Source organism: Felis catus, chromosome C2 (genome assembly GCF_018350175.1).
Source record: "Felis catus isolate Fca126 chromosome C2, F.catus_Fca126_mat1.0, whole genome shotgun sequence".
Lineage (NCBI taxonomy): Eukaryota > Metazoa > Chordata > Mammalia > Carnivora > Felidae > Felis > Felis catus.
This window is the reverse complement of record NC_058376.1, coordinates 18,492,219-18,507,931: the sequence shown is the minus strand read 5'-3', so window position 1 is coordinate 18,507,931 and position 15,713 is coordinate 18,492,219. Positions and strand designations below refer to the sequence as shown.

General features: G+C 40.0%; 1 protein-coding gene across 35 annotated transcripts in view; it reads left to right on the top strand.

The window, feature by feature from the left end:
- LOC109503361 (translation initiation factor IF-2-like) overlaps positions 1-15,713 on the top strand; it is a 330,936-nt gene that overhangs the window by 37,941 nt on the left and 277,282 nt on the right. Inside the window, exon 3 of one of the 35 annotated variants that reach the window (XM_045036707.1) lies at positions 1,960-7,208. The exons of the other annotated variants lie outside the window; for them this stretch is intronic. Coding sequence (XP_044892642.1) covers positions 1,960-1,984 — 25 coding nt within the window. The 3' untranslated portion in view covers positions 1,985-7,208. Of the gene's footprint in view, positions 1-1,959; positions 7,209-15,713 lie in introns of those variants that run through there. 35 annotated transcript variants of the gene reach the window in all.

Sequence of the window (15,713 nt, the reverse complement as noted above, 5' to 3'; positions counted from 1 at the left end):
CATATTTAGAGTCCAGTTTTTGTCGTATTGAATTCCATGTCCCATTAGCTGGCCACGTCTTTCCATGACCTTGTTGAATTGTCAGCAAAGGTTGTGGATTACTGATGAAGTAGGTATTTATTTTCTCCAGCAGAAAAGTGGAGCGAGGAATGTCTTTGCCTTTCCACATCACCTGATGCCACTATTCTAACTTTATCAACTTCCTTTTGCAATGTGTTCGACCCAACACAAAATCTTCCTCTTTTCATGCTAGTTTGGTTCCTAAATAAAATATTAGTCTGTTAGTTTATTTTAATGTATTATATGAAAGTTTGTCACTGTTCTGATGCTAGGATCCTGACCAGATGGGTAATGGATGAAATACGTGTTGGTGGAGGAAATAGAGAGAGATCCAGAGCATGGGAAGGAGGGCCAGACTGCTTTGGTTGGATGCCCCAGTTGAAGATCCTGAGTAGACAATAAGCTTTAGTTACCAATTTGTGGTTTGGATATTGAAGTTAGAAGTGGTGAAGGCAGAGGAAGTAAGATATAAGAACCAAATTCTTCTAGTTCACAGCTTTATTTTTAGAACAGCCTAAGGTAGGAAGGAGAGCAAATAAAAGGAAGCAACTTCTTATCTGAACAGGACTTCAGCAGTTCTGCTGCTTGTAAAGGCCAGTCTCCTGCAGGTATGTCCTTGGGATTTATCACATCGAGACTTGGTTCAGTTTAAGCAATACTCCAGCAATTTGAGAAGCTGGGAAAATTTCATTTGGAAAGCCTGTGGTAGCTCTACTGTGAATATAAGCAAGAATTTAAGGGACTAATTCCAAACCAGAGGGAAGGATCTTCTAGTCTAGTGATCTTCAATCAATAGGCATTAGACCACCTGTGGTAGAAACTGATGTATGTTGAAATGCAGATTCCTGCGCCCTACCTGAGGCCTATTGGAATGAAAGTTCTATGGGGTAAGGTCTAAGAATCTGCATATTCACAAACATAGGTTCTTACAAGGGCCGTTTTCATACCTAAGGCAGATACTTATCCCTGGCGACATGTCAAACCCATCACTTGGGAATGAAGATAGTACTTTGAACTTGCAGCTGAAATGGACTAGGATATTTTTGGTAGAACTTCCTATTATAAATAAAATAATAGTCACATCAGTAGCAGAGGGCTTCATAAAATATTCCAACCTCCACGGGTGGCATAATTTCCTGAGACGTTAAATCCTGAGGTGTTCTGAGAAGTTGCATTTTTTTTCATCAAGTTCTTTCAGATAAATAAATGTGTTGAGGTTCTGAGTGTACTTACAGTTCTTACATCGGAATGTAATAGAATAAAATGTTGTGCAGCTCTTTTGATAACATCTGTTTGGATAATATAGAAGGATTAATGGATTTGTGCCTGTGTACTTATATACTATATATTTAGGTTTCATATATTATTTCTAAGTTGCATTATTTAACAGACACAGGCTATGCACTGTCCTAGTGCTTTTATTATAATCTAATGTAATATTAATTCACACTTATTTAATTTTGATAGCAAAGTAGAATTGAAGTAGCAATGATGTATACAGTGATCTGATATCAAAGACATTTCGCCCATCTGCTTTGCACTGATAATTGGTACATCGAGAATAAGCTTTGGATTCAGACAGACATTGGTCCCAGCTTCTCCCCTTGCTGGTTGTATGACCTTGAACATATTATTTAACTTCTCTGAATCTCTGCTTTTCAACTATAAAAAGAGGACAAAAGTATATTACTTCTGTAATATAGAAAATCACCTTAATCCAATGTCTGGAACATACCAAATGCCCAGGAAATACGATGCCCTTTTTTGCACTAGAGGAAAGAGTCAGGTGGCACTTTGTAGTTTCTGTATGCTCGGCTACAGTCTGTTATTGAACTTGGACTATTTCATACTTCATCTTTTCTTTCTTACCCTTATAATTGCCCTTTCTTCATAATGCAGCCACCGCCTTCCACAGGAACAATGAAGCACGGGACTGACCACATTCTGTTATGAATTTTGCACAAAGCCTGCTGACAGTGACCTCTCCAAGCAGTAGCATTCACTCCTTTGCCTTAAAAAAATGTCTCGCGAAGGTTCTCCAGGAGGCGTGAGCATTATTCTTAGTCCTTCCGTTGCTTCAGTGTGGCACCGTCATCAGTAATACGTACATTTGCAGTTTGGCTCCAGTCTCTTTCTCTGCTTTGCTCAAAAGGTACCACTGACCTTTCTAATTAGCTGGGTTGCAGATGACTGAGCTTGCACATATGAGGGCCAGTCAGAAAATAAATCTTCCCTGTTTCTGTGCAGACAGTCACCAGGAGTCAGGAAAAATGCCACCGAATATCCATAAATCTTGTATCTGCTTTCCTGAAGGGGTGTGAGAGAACAACTCTCCTGTCTTTATATATGACAGCATTCCTGAATGCGTGGGGAGGGTTTTTGGTGTCAAATTTTTGTGCCACGGTCGCAGGTGGCAAGAGTTAGCATCCTGCCGTTAGGAGCGAAATTAGATTTGTACCGGTAAAGGAAGCATTGATATGCCTGGCATATGTAAATCACCTGAGCTCTTCAAATGAGCTGTGGATAGGTTGCATTTCTCAGACCGAACCCCCACACTGAGCAGGAGGGTCAAAGCGGGCTGGGGAACAAACTCTGGAATACGTCTAAGCCGTAAGAGGAGAGAGAGAAATTAAGATCATGGAATCCATCCACCTATTCCACCTAAGATGGTCATTTCATCATTTCCAAAAGCGTAAAGAAAGCAGTGAAGCTTCTCCAAGCTGTAAAACCAGCTGTTAACATAGAAAGCACGTGTTTTGGGAAACTGCACTAGCTCGGAGGTGAGAACACAACCCCAGGCCTCAGGACCATAGAGATCTCTAGATGAATGAGAAGAAGGTTGGCAGAGATTGAGAGAGCCTATTTTCATCTGAGAATCAGCATTCCAGGACTCTCCGGAGGGCTGAAATACAGCAACCCAGAGCAAAGGGGTTGCTCTCTTGGGGCCACGGCCTGCAAAAACACTGGCAACCCAGATCCTAAAACTCTGCCAGATCTAACGCACCAGCAGGCCCACGTGCAATGGCTGCCGGTTTCGTTGGTGAGGTGAGGTCGTCACCTGTGAATTGCTTCTCAGGTCCTGGGTGAGGGATTGAGAGTGAACGTCAAGAGAACTCGATAGCAACTTGACATTGCGTGATATCCAAGTGTGGAATCAGTGGGCTTATTCTGTGTGTGCTTTGGACTTGCAAGATCTTCCTTTCTTTTGTTTTTATTTTTAAATACAAATTGGAGGAACGATTAGCCCTTCATCACAGATTGTTTCTATGCCCACTGATGTTTTCTTTTCCCCCTTACAGCCATCCTCCACTACTCACGTCCCTACACAGGAAAGCTCACAACTTTCAGGTCTCAGGTTCTTCTCCCCTCAAGGCACATCTCCAACTCTACCCAATTCCAAGGTGTATGTGTATTTGGGTTACCCCCAAACCACCAAGCAAGTCTCCTGCACCAGCTGAGTGTCCTGTAATTCAACTCAACTCTGACATTATCTACCTGGAGATGTTTCTGATTCCACAGGTTGAGGGCTCAGTCCTACAAGACCCTCTCCCTTTCCTCACTTAAGAGGCTAGTTGAAAGTCCAACTGACTGATCAGCTACAGGTTTGATTTTGCTGCAGTGGCTCACAGAACTCAGAATCGTTTTACTTACCGGATTACAGTTTCTTATAAAAATATATAATGCAGGAACAACCAGATGGAAGAGATGGATAGGGCAAAGTACCGTGTAGGGGCATAGAGATCCCATACCCAACCCCATCCATGGTTTCTCCACATCCACCACACTCTTCGAATCTCCATGTGTCATTCACCAACTTAGATTTCCCAGTGTCATCCTTTTGAGGTTTTATGGAGGCTCATTACATAAACTTGACTGATTAAGTCATCGGCTGTTGGCAATAAGTCAATCTTCAGCCTCCTCTCCTCCCCAGAGTTTAGAGGGGTGGGGCTGAAAGTTCCAACCCTATAATTGCTGGGTTGGTTCCCTTGACAAACAGCCTTCATCCTTTTGTGCTTTCTGCAAGTCATCTCATCGACATAACAAGAGACACATTTAGGAAACTCTGAGAGTTTTAGGAGCTCTGTGCCAGAAGTGGGACAAAGACTCTATGTCTATTTCTTCCTATAAATCACAACATCACAACATCATCTAAGGAATGCCGAGCGCTGACTTGACAGCATATTTCTTTTGAGATTTTCAGGATGTGGCCTTTAATGAAGCAACAACTAGAAAAAGGAAAGTCCTAGGACTAAAAAAAAAAAAATGTGACAGAAGTAGTACCAAACCTGGGGAGTAGCTGGTTCACCTGAGGAGGTCAGTGAGACAATCTTTGATGGAGAAAATCATTTTGCAAATGTTTCCTTGATTGCTATTTAGTCATTCAGATGGCTCTATTAAGTTACCTCAAGATCTGTGAGGTGGACACAGGCAATAAGTTCAGTAGCTTACCATCGTGAGCTTGTCTGGTTTTAAAAAAAATGTGAACTAATTAGTGTCAAAGGTACATACAACTGCTGTGTAATGCTTTCGCCCCTTTCTGGAAAATGATCCAAATGTACATTTTTCATTCAGAATTGTGAGGCGTGTGGCACCCCTACAGCTCTATGAAATGGACCAATCTTTGTACAATGACTCATTTCTTTGTTGCATTTAACCTGCCCATCCGGGGGTTACACAGCCCTCATTGACCACATTTCCACCCTTTGCTTGGGTCTTTAAATAACTCAGGAAGTGGAGTTGAGGGAATGAGGAGTTTGGCTCGCTTGGACATGGGTCGCCATGTTCACTGAGCTGACAATGTATTGACATGTCCAAGAAAACTTTTCTCCTTAGAGGAACGATTTCCCATCGCACCTCAAACTTTCCTCCATCCCACTAGTGAAGGTGACTGCTATCCTCTTCTGAGGTTGTAGAGGGCAGTTATGTTAGCGCCAAAAGACAGCTTTTCACACTCTCGCCTTCCTCCAGAGAACGTGAAACTAATTGGTGTGCGGCATGAAAGCAAGAAGTTTGGCAGAATTGGCAGGTGTGAACATTCTTTCTTCACACCTTACAGTCATCTAGGGGAAGATGACAGAGATGTCCTGATAGGAGCTCTTTCCCTTTGCCCAGTGCTGGCCATGCAGGGCACTCTATACCAACCGAGAAGATGTGCCCTGTGGGAAGAACTGACGTGTGATTCAGTTCTAGGAACTGATCCCCATGACACCCTGCTGGAAAGTAACTCGTTAGCTGTGATCTTATAAAATTCTGGCATTCTGAGGTAAAGTGGTTTGATCACTATTATGTCACATAAAGAGGGACTTTGGAATAGCTTTAAAAGGACCTGTAGATCAATATGAAAATAAAATGTTTGAGTCTAATGAAAAAAATTCCACTTGGAGGAGAATGTATTCAGACATTTAAAGTGTGTGTGTGCATGCATGCATTGATGTGCACGCACGTGTGTGTGTGTGTGTGTGCGTGCGTGTGCGTGTGCACGTATTGTAGGGAAAGAGAAAATCCATGTAAAAGAAAGTGTAATACAGCCTTCTGAAAATTTTATAGTCAAGGCATAGCCCTGAGTTTTGGAACTACTGGATGTAAAAATTATCAAAGGATGTGAGCATCAGTATGAGTGAAAAATGAGAGCCAGAAAATATCAGTGTGAGTTATGACATCAATAGACCAATGAATTGCCAATGACACAGAGGTGCTTTATGAGCCTTGGCAGGCAATTAGGTAAAAGTTTCTCCTGGCATAGCAATTTGAAGTGGTTATTAACCATGTATACTGAAATTTGATGGGCTAAAAAAGTACCCCAGTTTTTAAAAAGGAATTTTCACATTGAATTGTTCATTCTGTTATGCTTTGAAAGAAAGAAAGAAAGAAAGAAAGAAAGAAAGAAAGAAAGAAAGAGAAAAAGAAACAAAATCACCCAAAAAACAAACTCACAATGAGCTGAAGTCAGAGATTTTTATACCAACCAAAGATGACTAAACTGAAAGTATGGAACCTTCTATTTTTAGTGGATCCTGACATCCTTTACTGCTTGCATTCCCAGTTTCCACTTAATATGTTCTCCAGTCGGCTGGTTATTGTGCTGTAAATCACATTTCACTATGTCAGCAAACAATGGCGTGAACTAAAAGAGTAAAACAAAATCAACTTGGAAAAAACCAACATAGAGACACTGACGTCCGGAAGGAGTCTAATCCCTTAGAAAATGAGGGACAATAAAAGAGGAGTTAAAATTAAAAGATGATAACTTCAGGTTCTTTGCCGGCTAAGTGCAGATTCTTGTTTGTATTTGTAACGACGTGATGGTGAAAACAAATGACCAGTTAATTAAGTGGAAGAAAAAAAAAAGAAAATTCAGACATATACACATATATCAAACAAATATGTATACATAGATATGTATGGGTATATACATAGGTGTGTGTGACTGTATACGTATGTCAAATATACATGTATATTTGATATATGTGTAGTTACATTTTATATTGATTTATAGTTACATTTTAAATAATATATATTTAATTCGGGATAGGTATGCCTATCTGTGTACATACAGAATTAAATTTTGAATTTTCCCAAGGATTCCAATCATATTCCATTCTCAAATACTTATTTAATATACATTAAATGTAAGCATATATTATTTAATAATATATATTACATAAACATATTAAATATAAATTTGTTAGATACTGCATATGAAGTATTTATTTTTAAGTCTGTTCGTTAGTCAAAGAGTGGAGGAGAATTCTGTATTGCTATGTACATGTGCCACAGACTTGATATTTTGTGTACCTTCCTTATTTTTCAAGTGTGCTTGTCTTAAGTTGCCTGCTGCTGTGGTACTGGACTGGCTGATGACCAAAATACATGAAGTATTTTTTTTTTTAACTAAATGAACGCTTTCTACCTTTAGAGCAACTCGTTCTATTGTCCTAGAATATACATAAGGATCAAAAAACATTTACAGTTACTGAGCTAGGTGTTGTTCTCTGTAATACCTTCTCTACTTGAAACATTCCTTTGTCTGCTTTTTCTGAGCATTCCCAGTTACAGAAGTATTTTTAAAAATTAAATTACACTGGGGCACCAGGGTGACTCAGTCTGGCATCCAACTCTTGCTTTCAGCTCAGGTCGTGATCTCACACTTTGTGGAATCAAGCCCCACATTGGGCTCTGCGCTAACAGCACGGAGCCTGGTTGGGATTCTGTCTCTCCTTCTCTCTCTGCCCGTTGCCCACTCAAGCTCTCTCTCTCTCAAATAAATGTTTTAAAAAATAAACTAGTTGGAGGTTTTAAGCAGGGGTATACTTCAAAAAACTTAAATTGGGGCACCTGGGTGGCTCAGTTGGTTAAGCATGAGACTTAGGCTCAGGTCATGATCTCACAGTTTGTGAGTTCAAGCCCCGCATTGAGCTCTCTGCTGTCGGCACAGAACCTACTTCAGACCCTCTGTACCCCCTCTATCTGCTCCTCCTCCACTCACACATACACACACACTCTCTCTCTCTCTGTCTCAAAAATAAACATTAAAAAATCTTTAAAAAATAAAAAAATTAAATGTTGTTAAAACAAATTCCAAGTGAAGGAAAACATAAGTAAAATGGAAAATTGGAAAAAAAAATAGTATGCATTTTCTTCCCAAGTGTGGTTCTTTTCACCCTTCCTCACTAAATCATACTTATGAAACCATTACATTTATAATTAATTTAAAGATAAAATTAAATGTCTAGTTTATTAGAAACTGGAGGCTAGAGGGAAATAACCTCAATCAACAGGAAGGGTAGAACCTTCATCAATGCTATGTGGTAACATAGCTCATCACTAGCAATTTCTCACTGTCATCGTAAGATTTTGCCAATGGTTATAAATTTGCTCCCTTGCTTCCGTTGTCAATCAAAAATAGCATCCTGGCATTTCATTTCATGTTTCACAGACCAGAAATTTTTAGCAACCTGAGGACATGTGACTTGAAAACATGAGCAGTGCTGAGAATTATATTCTCTCCCAGTCTTCATGGCTAACGGGAGTTAGAGTTGAACAACCCCCAGTGCGGCATAGACAGCTGAAAAATATTAAATTCTCAGACTGAGGTTTTACCATTGAAAAGCGACTTGGGAGGTTTTTCAGAGTGAGGAGGAAGGACAACAAATCCAGGAGTTTGGAGTTTGGAGTCAGCAGAAATTGTTCTGTCTTCCCCTCGCTGAGATTTTTCTAAGTAGTTCATTAAAATCTTAGGATCGCAGTTACTGCATCTGTAAAGTTCAAGGTTTGAGTAGATAAACTCTAAGGTCTTTTTCAAATTAAAAATTTGATCCTTGCATGACACCATCCGTAATTACACAGAGGGGTAATATAATCCTACGGAATCTCCAAATTTCCCAAATACGGTATTTGTGAGCTCCTTCAATGGCTATCATTTTTTTTGTGATTTTGTCATTTCCGGGTCTCTGTGACTTCTGACCTATTACTGTGCCATTCTGAATCAGGACTTTGGCTGATCAGAGTGTCCAAATGCAATTCTTATGACCCAGAGTGGCTCATAATTCCTCACAGGGACGTTTGAGGGACCTTGAAGAATTTATGTTTCTGTTGATAAATTTCTCCTCGTGGCCTCCCTGGGAGCAATGAAGAAAATGTATATTCGGACAGCTTCAACTTCATAATGCCAGTGCCTTCTCAGCATCATTCCAGTCATAAGTGTCTGGAGCTCGGAAGGCACAAAGGGCATCATCATAGCTTCCTATTATTGTTGGTCATGCATATGCGATCAGCACTCTTCAGAGGACACTTAAGGTGGAGTAGCACTTTGGGGGCAGAGAGAACCAGGTTCCAATTCCACTTGCAACAGCTGGCTGTGTGACCTTGAGGAAGTTGGCCTCCCTTCTTTGTAAATGGGGGTGATGGATTCTATGAGAGCATATTTGCAAAGCACCTGTTACGGCACCCAAGAATCAAGGAGTCTTCTCTTTGTGTTACTCTTCCATGCTGTGTTCACTCTGTTACAGATAAAATTAATTCAACCTGTTAGCCTGTCAGCCTCTAGAACTGGCCTTGTCTGTTGGCTGGAGGCATGCCATCTGTAGTATTTTGCACCAACTTCAAGAACATAATGTACTTACAAAATACTTGTCAGTGTAGACTCCAAATGAGTTTTTGCATTATTAAAAACAAAAACAAAACAGAGCAAAGAAGATGAACAAGTCATTTACAACAGAATAAACACAAATGTGCAACAAATGTGAAAAGATGGTCCAACTCATCATCAAAAAAATATACAATTAAAAAAATAACGTGGGGTGCCTGGGTAGCTCAGTCAGTTAAGCGTCCAACTCTTGATCTCAGTTTAGGTCATGAGTTCAAGCCTTTTGTTGGGTTCCATGCTGGGCATGGAGCCTACTTAAAAAAAAATAACAGCTTTCTTGAGATATAATCAACATACCATATAATTCGTATATTTATGGCGTATATTTCAGTGTTTTTTTTTAGTATATTCACAGAGTTGGACACTATCACCATGATTAATTTTAGAGCATTTTCACTCTCCCTCATAAAAACCCCATATCCTATAGTACTTACTCCTCCCTTCACTCCCACTAGACCCCCACCATCCAGACCTAAGCAACTACTAATTTACTTCCCGTCTCTATACATCTGCCAGTTCTGGACATTTTATATAGAATCAAACAATATGCTGTATCTTGTGACTAGCGTATTTTACTTAGCAAAATGTTTTCAAGGTTTATCCATATTGTAGCATGTATCTGCTTCATTCCTATCTTTTTTTTTTAAACTTAAGAACTTTTTTTTGCACCTTTTTAATTGGGTAAAATATATATAACATGAAATTTGCCATTTTAACCATTCTTAAATGCACAAGTCAGTGGCATTAATTACACTAACAATGTTGTGTAACCATCACCACTATTTCCAGTGTTTTCATCACCCCGAATGGAAACTATAACCAGTAAGCAGTAGCACCCCATCTCCCTTCTCCTGAGCCTCCCTAATCTCCCTTCTGTCTCTATGAATTTGCCTACTCTAGATATTTCATATAAGTGGAATCCAGAATAATTGCCCTTTTGTGTTTGGCTTGTTTCACTTATCAAGGTTTTCAAGGATGGTCTGTGTTGCAGCATATATCAGAGCTTTGTTCCTTTTTATGAATATTAAGAATATTCCATTGAATGAATAGATCACATTTTGTTTATCCACTCACCTGTTGATGACTACTTGGGTTGTTTCTACTTTCTGGCTCTTGTGAATAATGCTGCAATGAACATTACCATGCAGATATTTGTTATGAGTCCCTGATTTCAATTCTTTTGGGTGCATACCTAGGAGTGGAATTGCTGGGTCCTTTGAGGACTCTGGAGAACTGCCAGACTGCTTTACAAAGTGGCTGCACCAATTTACATTGCCAGCAGTGGTGTCTGAGGGGTCCAGCTTCTTCATGGCCTCAACAATACTTGTTACTGTCTGTCATTTTGATTATAGCCATACTAGTGTGTGCGAAGTGATATCTCATTGTGGTTTTGATTTGCATTTCCCTGATGGCTAATGATGTTGAATATCTTTTCATGTGCTTCTTGGTCATTTGTATATTCTTAGGCTGTTAGTGGAAGTGTAAATTGATTAAAAAAAAAACTCTGGAAGACAGTTTGGCAAGTTGTTCTTTTGAGCCAACAAACTCACTTATAGGAATTTACCTTAATGAGATAATTACAGAAGTAGGAGATGATATGTGCTCAAGTAATGGCAGCTTTTATTTTTCCACAGTAAAGAATGATTGGAAAGGTTTTTTTAAATTATTGTATACATAAGTTGGTATGCTATGAAGCTATTAAAAATGATGATATGGGGACACCTGGGTGGCTCAGTCAGTTAAGTGTCCGACTTCGGCTCAGGTCATGATCTCACGGTTTATGAATTCGAGCCCCGTATCAGGCTGTGTGCTGACAGCTCAGAGCCTGGAGCCTGCTTCGGATTCTGTGTCTCCTTCTCTCTCTGCCCCTCCCCAACTTGTGCTCTGTCTCTCTATGTTTCTCAAGAAATAAATAAATGTCAAAAAACATTTTTTTAATGATGATATGGAAATATTTTGACACATAAACTACCCATGGTATACAGTAGTCCCCCATTATCCACGTGTATGTTCCAAGACCCCCAGTGGATGCCTGCAATCACAGACAGTACTGAACCCTATATATACTATGCTTTCCCCATGCATTCGTACATGTGATAAAGTTTGATTTATAAATTAGGCACAGTAAGAGATTAACAATAATAATTAATAATAAAATAGAACAGTTAGAATATAATAAAAGTTATATGAATGGGATCTCTCAAAATATCTTATTGTACTGTACCTACCCTTCTGCTTGTGATGATGTGAGATGATAAATGCCCACATGATGCGTTGAAGTGAGGCGAGTGACGTAGGCCCTGTGATGTAGTGTTAGGCTACTGTTGACCTGACCATAAGTTCAGGAGGATCATCTGCTTCCTGACCTTGGTTGACCACAGGTCACTGATACCCCGGGAAGCAAAACCATAAGAAAGGTTGGGGGGAGTGAGGGGTGGCGGGGCGGGGGACTACTCTATCCCTGAGTGAACAAAGTGGATCACAGAGTAAAATGCCATTTTATCATTTGTGTGAAAGTGTTCACCTTTTTCTCTTTGTGTTTGTATACATAAGGAGACAACCAACAGGAAAACTGGTAAAAGTGCTTACCTCTAAAGGGGTAGGGCTTGGGATTACCTTTTTGTTTCTCCCTTGAGATTTTCTTTACTGTTTGAACTTTCAAAATATCAGCATGTTTTATAAGAACAGTAATAAATGTAATTTCAAAGGAAAAATAATTCTGTTCTGTAAGGGTACCTAACTCTTACTCTCTCCCCTTGCATTTGGGGAGCATATGACTTTGACCGTGGATTCCTAACATCAAGCCACAAGAGAATCCCAAGAAACCAGAGCAACATGGAGCACTGCTGTAAATGTCTGAGCCTGTTTTCATTGAATTTTCTTGCAATAATTACCCAAGTTTAATTACAGCAAATAAATTAAAATCGATACACTGGAATCAATATACACAAAACAAAATGTGCTTGTTTTACAGGTCCAAACAGGATCCCAAATAAAATCTGTTTACTAGCATATATTTCTAGCGCATCTGTCTTTGAATGGAACTTCGTGGGGGACAGTGAGAGAGAAATCTAGAACATTTCCCCATTCTGGCATTCATCCTCAGTGAAGAGGGTTGTTTGTCTAGGCTTGTTCAGAATTGTTCGTGCTCTGTCATGCCTTTGTACTTGTTCAATGTGGGGCCACAACGTCACTGTCCATCTTGAATTCCTAGAAAAGTCCTACTGTAGTACCAAGACTGGCTTTGATTCACATGTGCACATCCCAAAACTATGTAACTGCTTGCAGGTCAGTTTCTTGCTTCTCTGTCTTCACAGTTTCTAGAGCACAGTGGTTTTGCTCTGTAAGAGCAAGTTTGTCATAAAATATTGACACTGACCACTAATTGATTTGTCTGGAATGTTGCTTTAACTGTGCCCACCACTAATTCTTTCATATACTTTCCCCAAGAAGTGGAAATGCCCTCTCAGTCCATTAAAATGCATTGAGTAATCTCTGTATTTCATTCTTCTCCTTGAAGATATCCATCTTTTTTTCTTTAAGTTTATTTATTTATTTTGAGAGAGAGAGAGAGAGAGCATGCATGCACACACACACACACACACACACACACACACACACACACACATATGCACAAGTGGGGGAGGGGCAGAGAGAGAGGGAGAGAGAGAGAATCCCAAGCAGCCTCCACACTGACAGTGCAGAGCCTTATGTGGGGCTCAAACTCCCGAACCATGAGATCATGACCTGAGCTGAAGTCGGCCACTTAACCAACTGAGCCACCCGGGTGCCCCATCTCGATGTACTTCACATTCTGGCTCCAGTGTGGACTGGTGATTGTCTGGACTTGCACAGCTACTGTCCTGGGGTCTTTCTTCGTCATCATTCTGAGAATTCTCTCTTCCCTCTTCTGGAGCGGAACCAAGACCAGTTTCGTAACTTCTGCGTCCTGCACAATTATACTTCGAAAGGCTCTGCGTTTGGGTTAGTACTTTGTCGTCGCCATCTTGAAGGTCTTCAAACACTGTGAAGGCTCTTTTCATTTTGCACTGGGCCCTGTACGTTTTGTAGCTTGCCCTAAATGGACCCCAAGGTGTCTGGATTTTGCTGTCTTGGTAAATTCTCTTGTTTGGGGGAACACTTATCTGGTTGTTTCCTGAGGAAAAGCTATATTGGGAATAAACATTTTTTGAAATTTTACATGTCTGGGAAAATCTTTATTTTACTTGCATATTCTAATAAGAGTGTAGCTTAATATAGAGTTCCCAGTTGGAAGTCATTTTCCTCAGGGTTTTGGAGGCATTACTTTATTGTCTTCTTGTGTCCAGTGTTTCTGTTAAGAAGGCAGATGTCCTTCTGACTCCTGACCTGTGGTTGCAACCTATTTTTCTCTTTCTCAGTTACAGCTTTGCTGTCTGCTTTTTGGCATCTGAGCTTGCCTGCTGTTATTTCCTTTCCTCCTCTTATTTTTGCAGGTGAATTTTTTTTAAATCATCATTTTAGCAGTATTTTGAGGGAGAACAGAAGACATAAACACATGCTTTCAATTTGAGCCACTTTGAAAGGGCTGTGTCACTTTTCATTTCTGCCCTTCCTCTTTGTATGCAGGTAGTGATGGAAGATAATTTGCATAAGAAGCCCCAGTGCCTTCTGGAAGAGACACTAATCTTTCTTTTCAAAATTCAGTGTTAAGGAAACCTTTGCAATGATCAAGCGCTGCAGAGGAGAAAGACCACCAAGAACTCCAGAAATACGTTCACCTTGAGAAGAGAGTAGACTGCCCCAGTGACCCCGTGTTATACATGTACAAAAGAGTTATCCCTTGTTGCCCAAGGAGATGTACTAAACCAGTTCTCTATTTTTGAATATTCCTGCATGTGGCTTTTAGCCATTACCAGTAACATCATCAATATCCCTGTACATACGTTTTTGCACATATTAAGTCATTTTTTTCCATGCACATGTCACATGTTTCATTGTGCCAGAGTGCCTCCAGAAAAGTTGCTGCTTCCTTGGACTTGATGTGATTTTATTTGAAGAAAAAGATTTTCTTATAAAGACCTAACAAAGTTTTCTGATTTCATAAGTGGAAGAAACATTAAGGTCATTTGAGCCTCTGTTTTTATTTGAGTATGAATAGTTGTTAAGGTTCAGTTTCTATCTTTGAGAAAATTAGAATGCATTGACAGTGTGGTCATAATATCTGATTATTAATATTCCAGGAAGAATAATGTATTTTTTATGACCTCTGGGATTTCACCTTCACCCAGGTCTATACTCATTTATAGGTATATATTTTACAAGAATTTCCCTAGGAATTTCAACCATGTGGAAGTTGTCTGATGATAAAATGAAAGAAGTCTTTGTTTTCACTTTGTGCTTTTAAAATTAATGGAAATTTGAAGTGTGGGTGGGCAACTGCTGGTCTTCACCCTTGGGAACTTTCCATGTGAAATTGAAACTGGCCCCCATATGCAGAGGGTAAGCGAAGACCAAAGAAAGAGGTTGGTGGGTAGCAGGTTTAATAAGCAAGGAAACTTACTGATGTGACTTGTTCTGGACATCTGCAAGATGAGGAGATCTCTGCACCCGCCTGCCAGAATCTTTAAAAGTTTATATGGCAGCCTTAATGAAGTTCAGTCACCTATATACCGTCCAGATGGTCTCAATAACATATTACTCTCTCGAGGCTGTGTCCTTGAAATGGCTCCCACTGTGGGAACAGTGGGCAGAAGGTACATTCCAAGGACAGGGCAGGGGGTATGAGGAGCCTCTGAGTGCCTGGGTTCATCTAGTGGGTCACCCAGTGGTCACGTCCTCTCGATGACCTCCCCTGACAACAGCAGAGCCCTAGAAAGAAAGCAACAATAACACGAGTGTTTCCCCCTGTTTTATTGAGATACACTTGACAAATAACATCGTAGTCATTTAAGGTCTACAACATAATGATTTGATGTATGCATGTGTTGTGAAATGATCACAATAAGTTTAGTTAACATTCATCAACACACATAGTTACATTTTCTTCCCTGTGATGAGAACTTTTGGATCTGCTATCTTAGTAACTTCCAAATATACGATACACCATTGTTAATTATAGATATCATGTTAGTCCCCGGACCTTATTTATGTTATAACTAAAAGTTTGTACTTTTTGACCCCCTTCATCCAGTATCCACGCCCCTGCCTACAAATCTAACCTTTGTTTCTGTGAGTCTGCTTTTTTACTTATTTTTTATTTTTTTTCTTAAATTTATTTATTTATTTATTTTTTAATGTTCATTTTTGAGAGAGCGAGCGAGTGCACGTGTGTGAGAGGGGAAGGGGCAGAGAGAGGGGGAGACAGAGGATCCAAAGCGGGTTACACACTGACAGCAGAGAGTCTGATGTGGGGCTTGAACTCATGGAACCATGAGATCATGACCTGAGCTGAAGTTGGACACTCAACCGACTGAGCCACCCAGCTGCTCGAGTTTGTTTTCTTAGATTCCACATATGAGATCATATA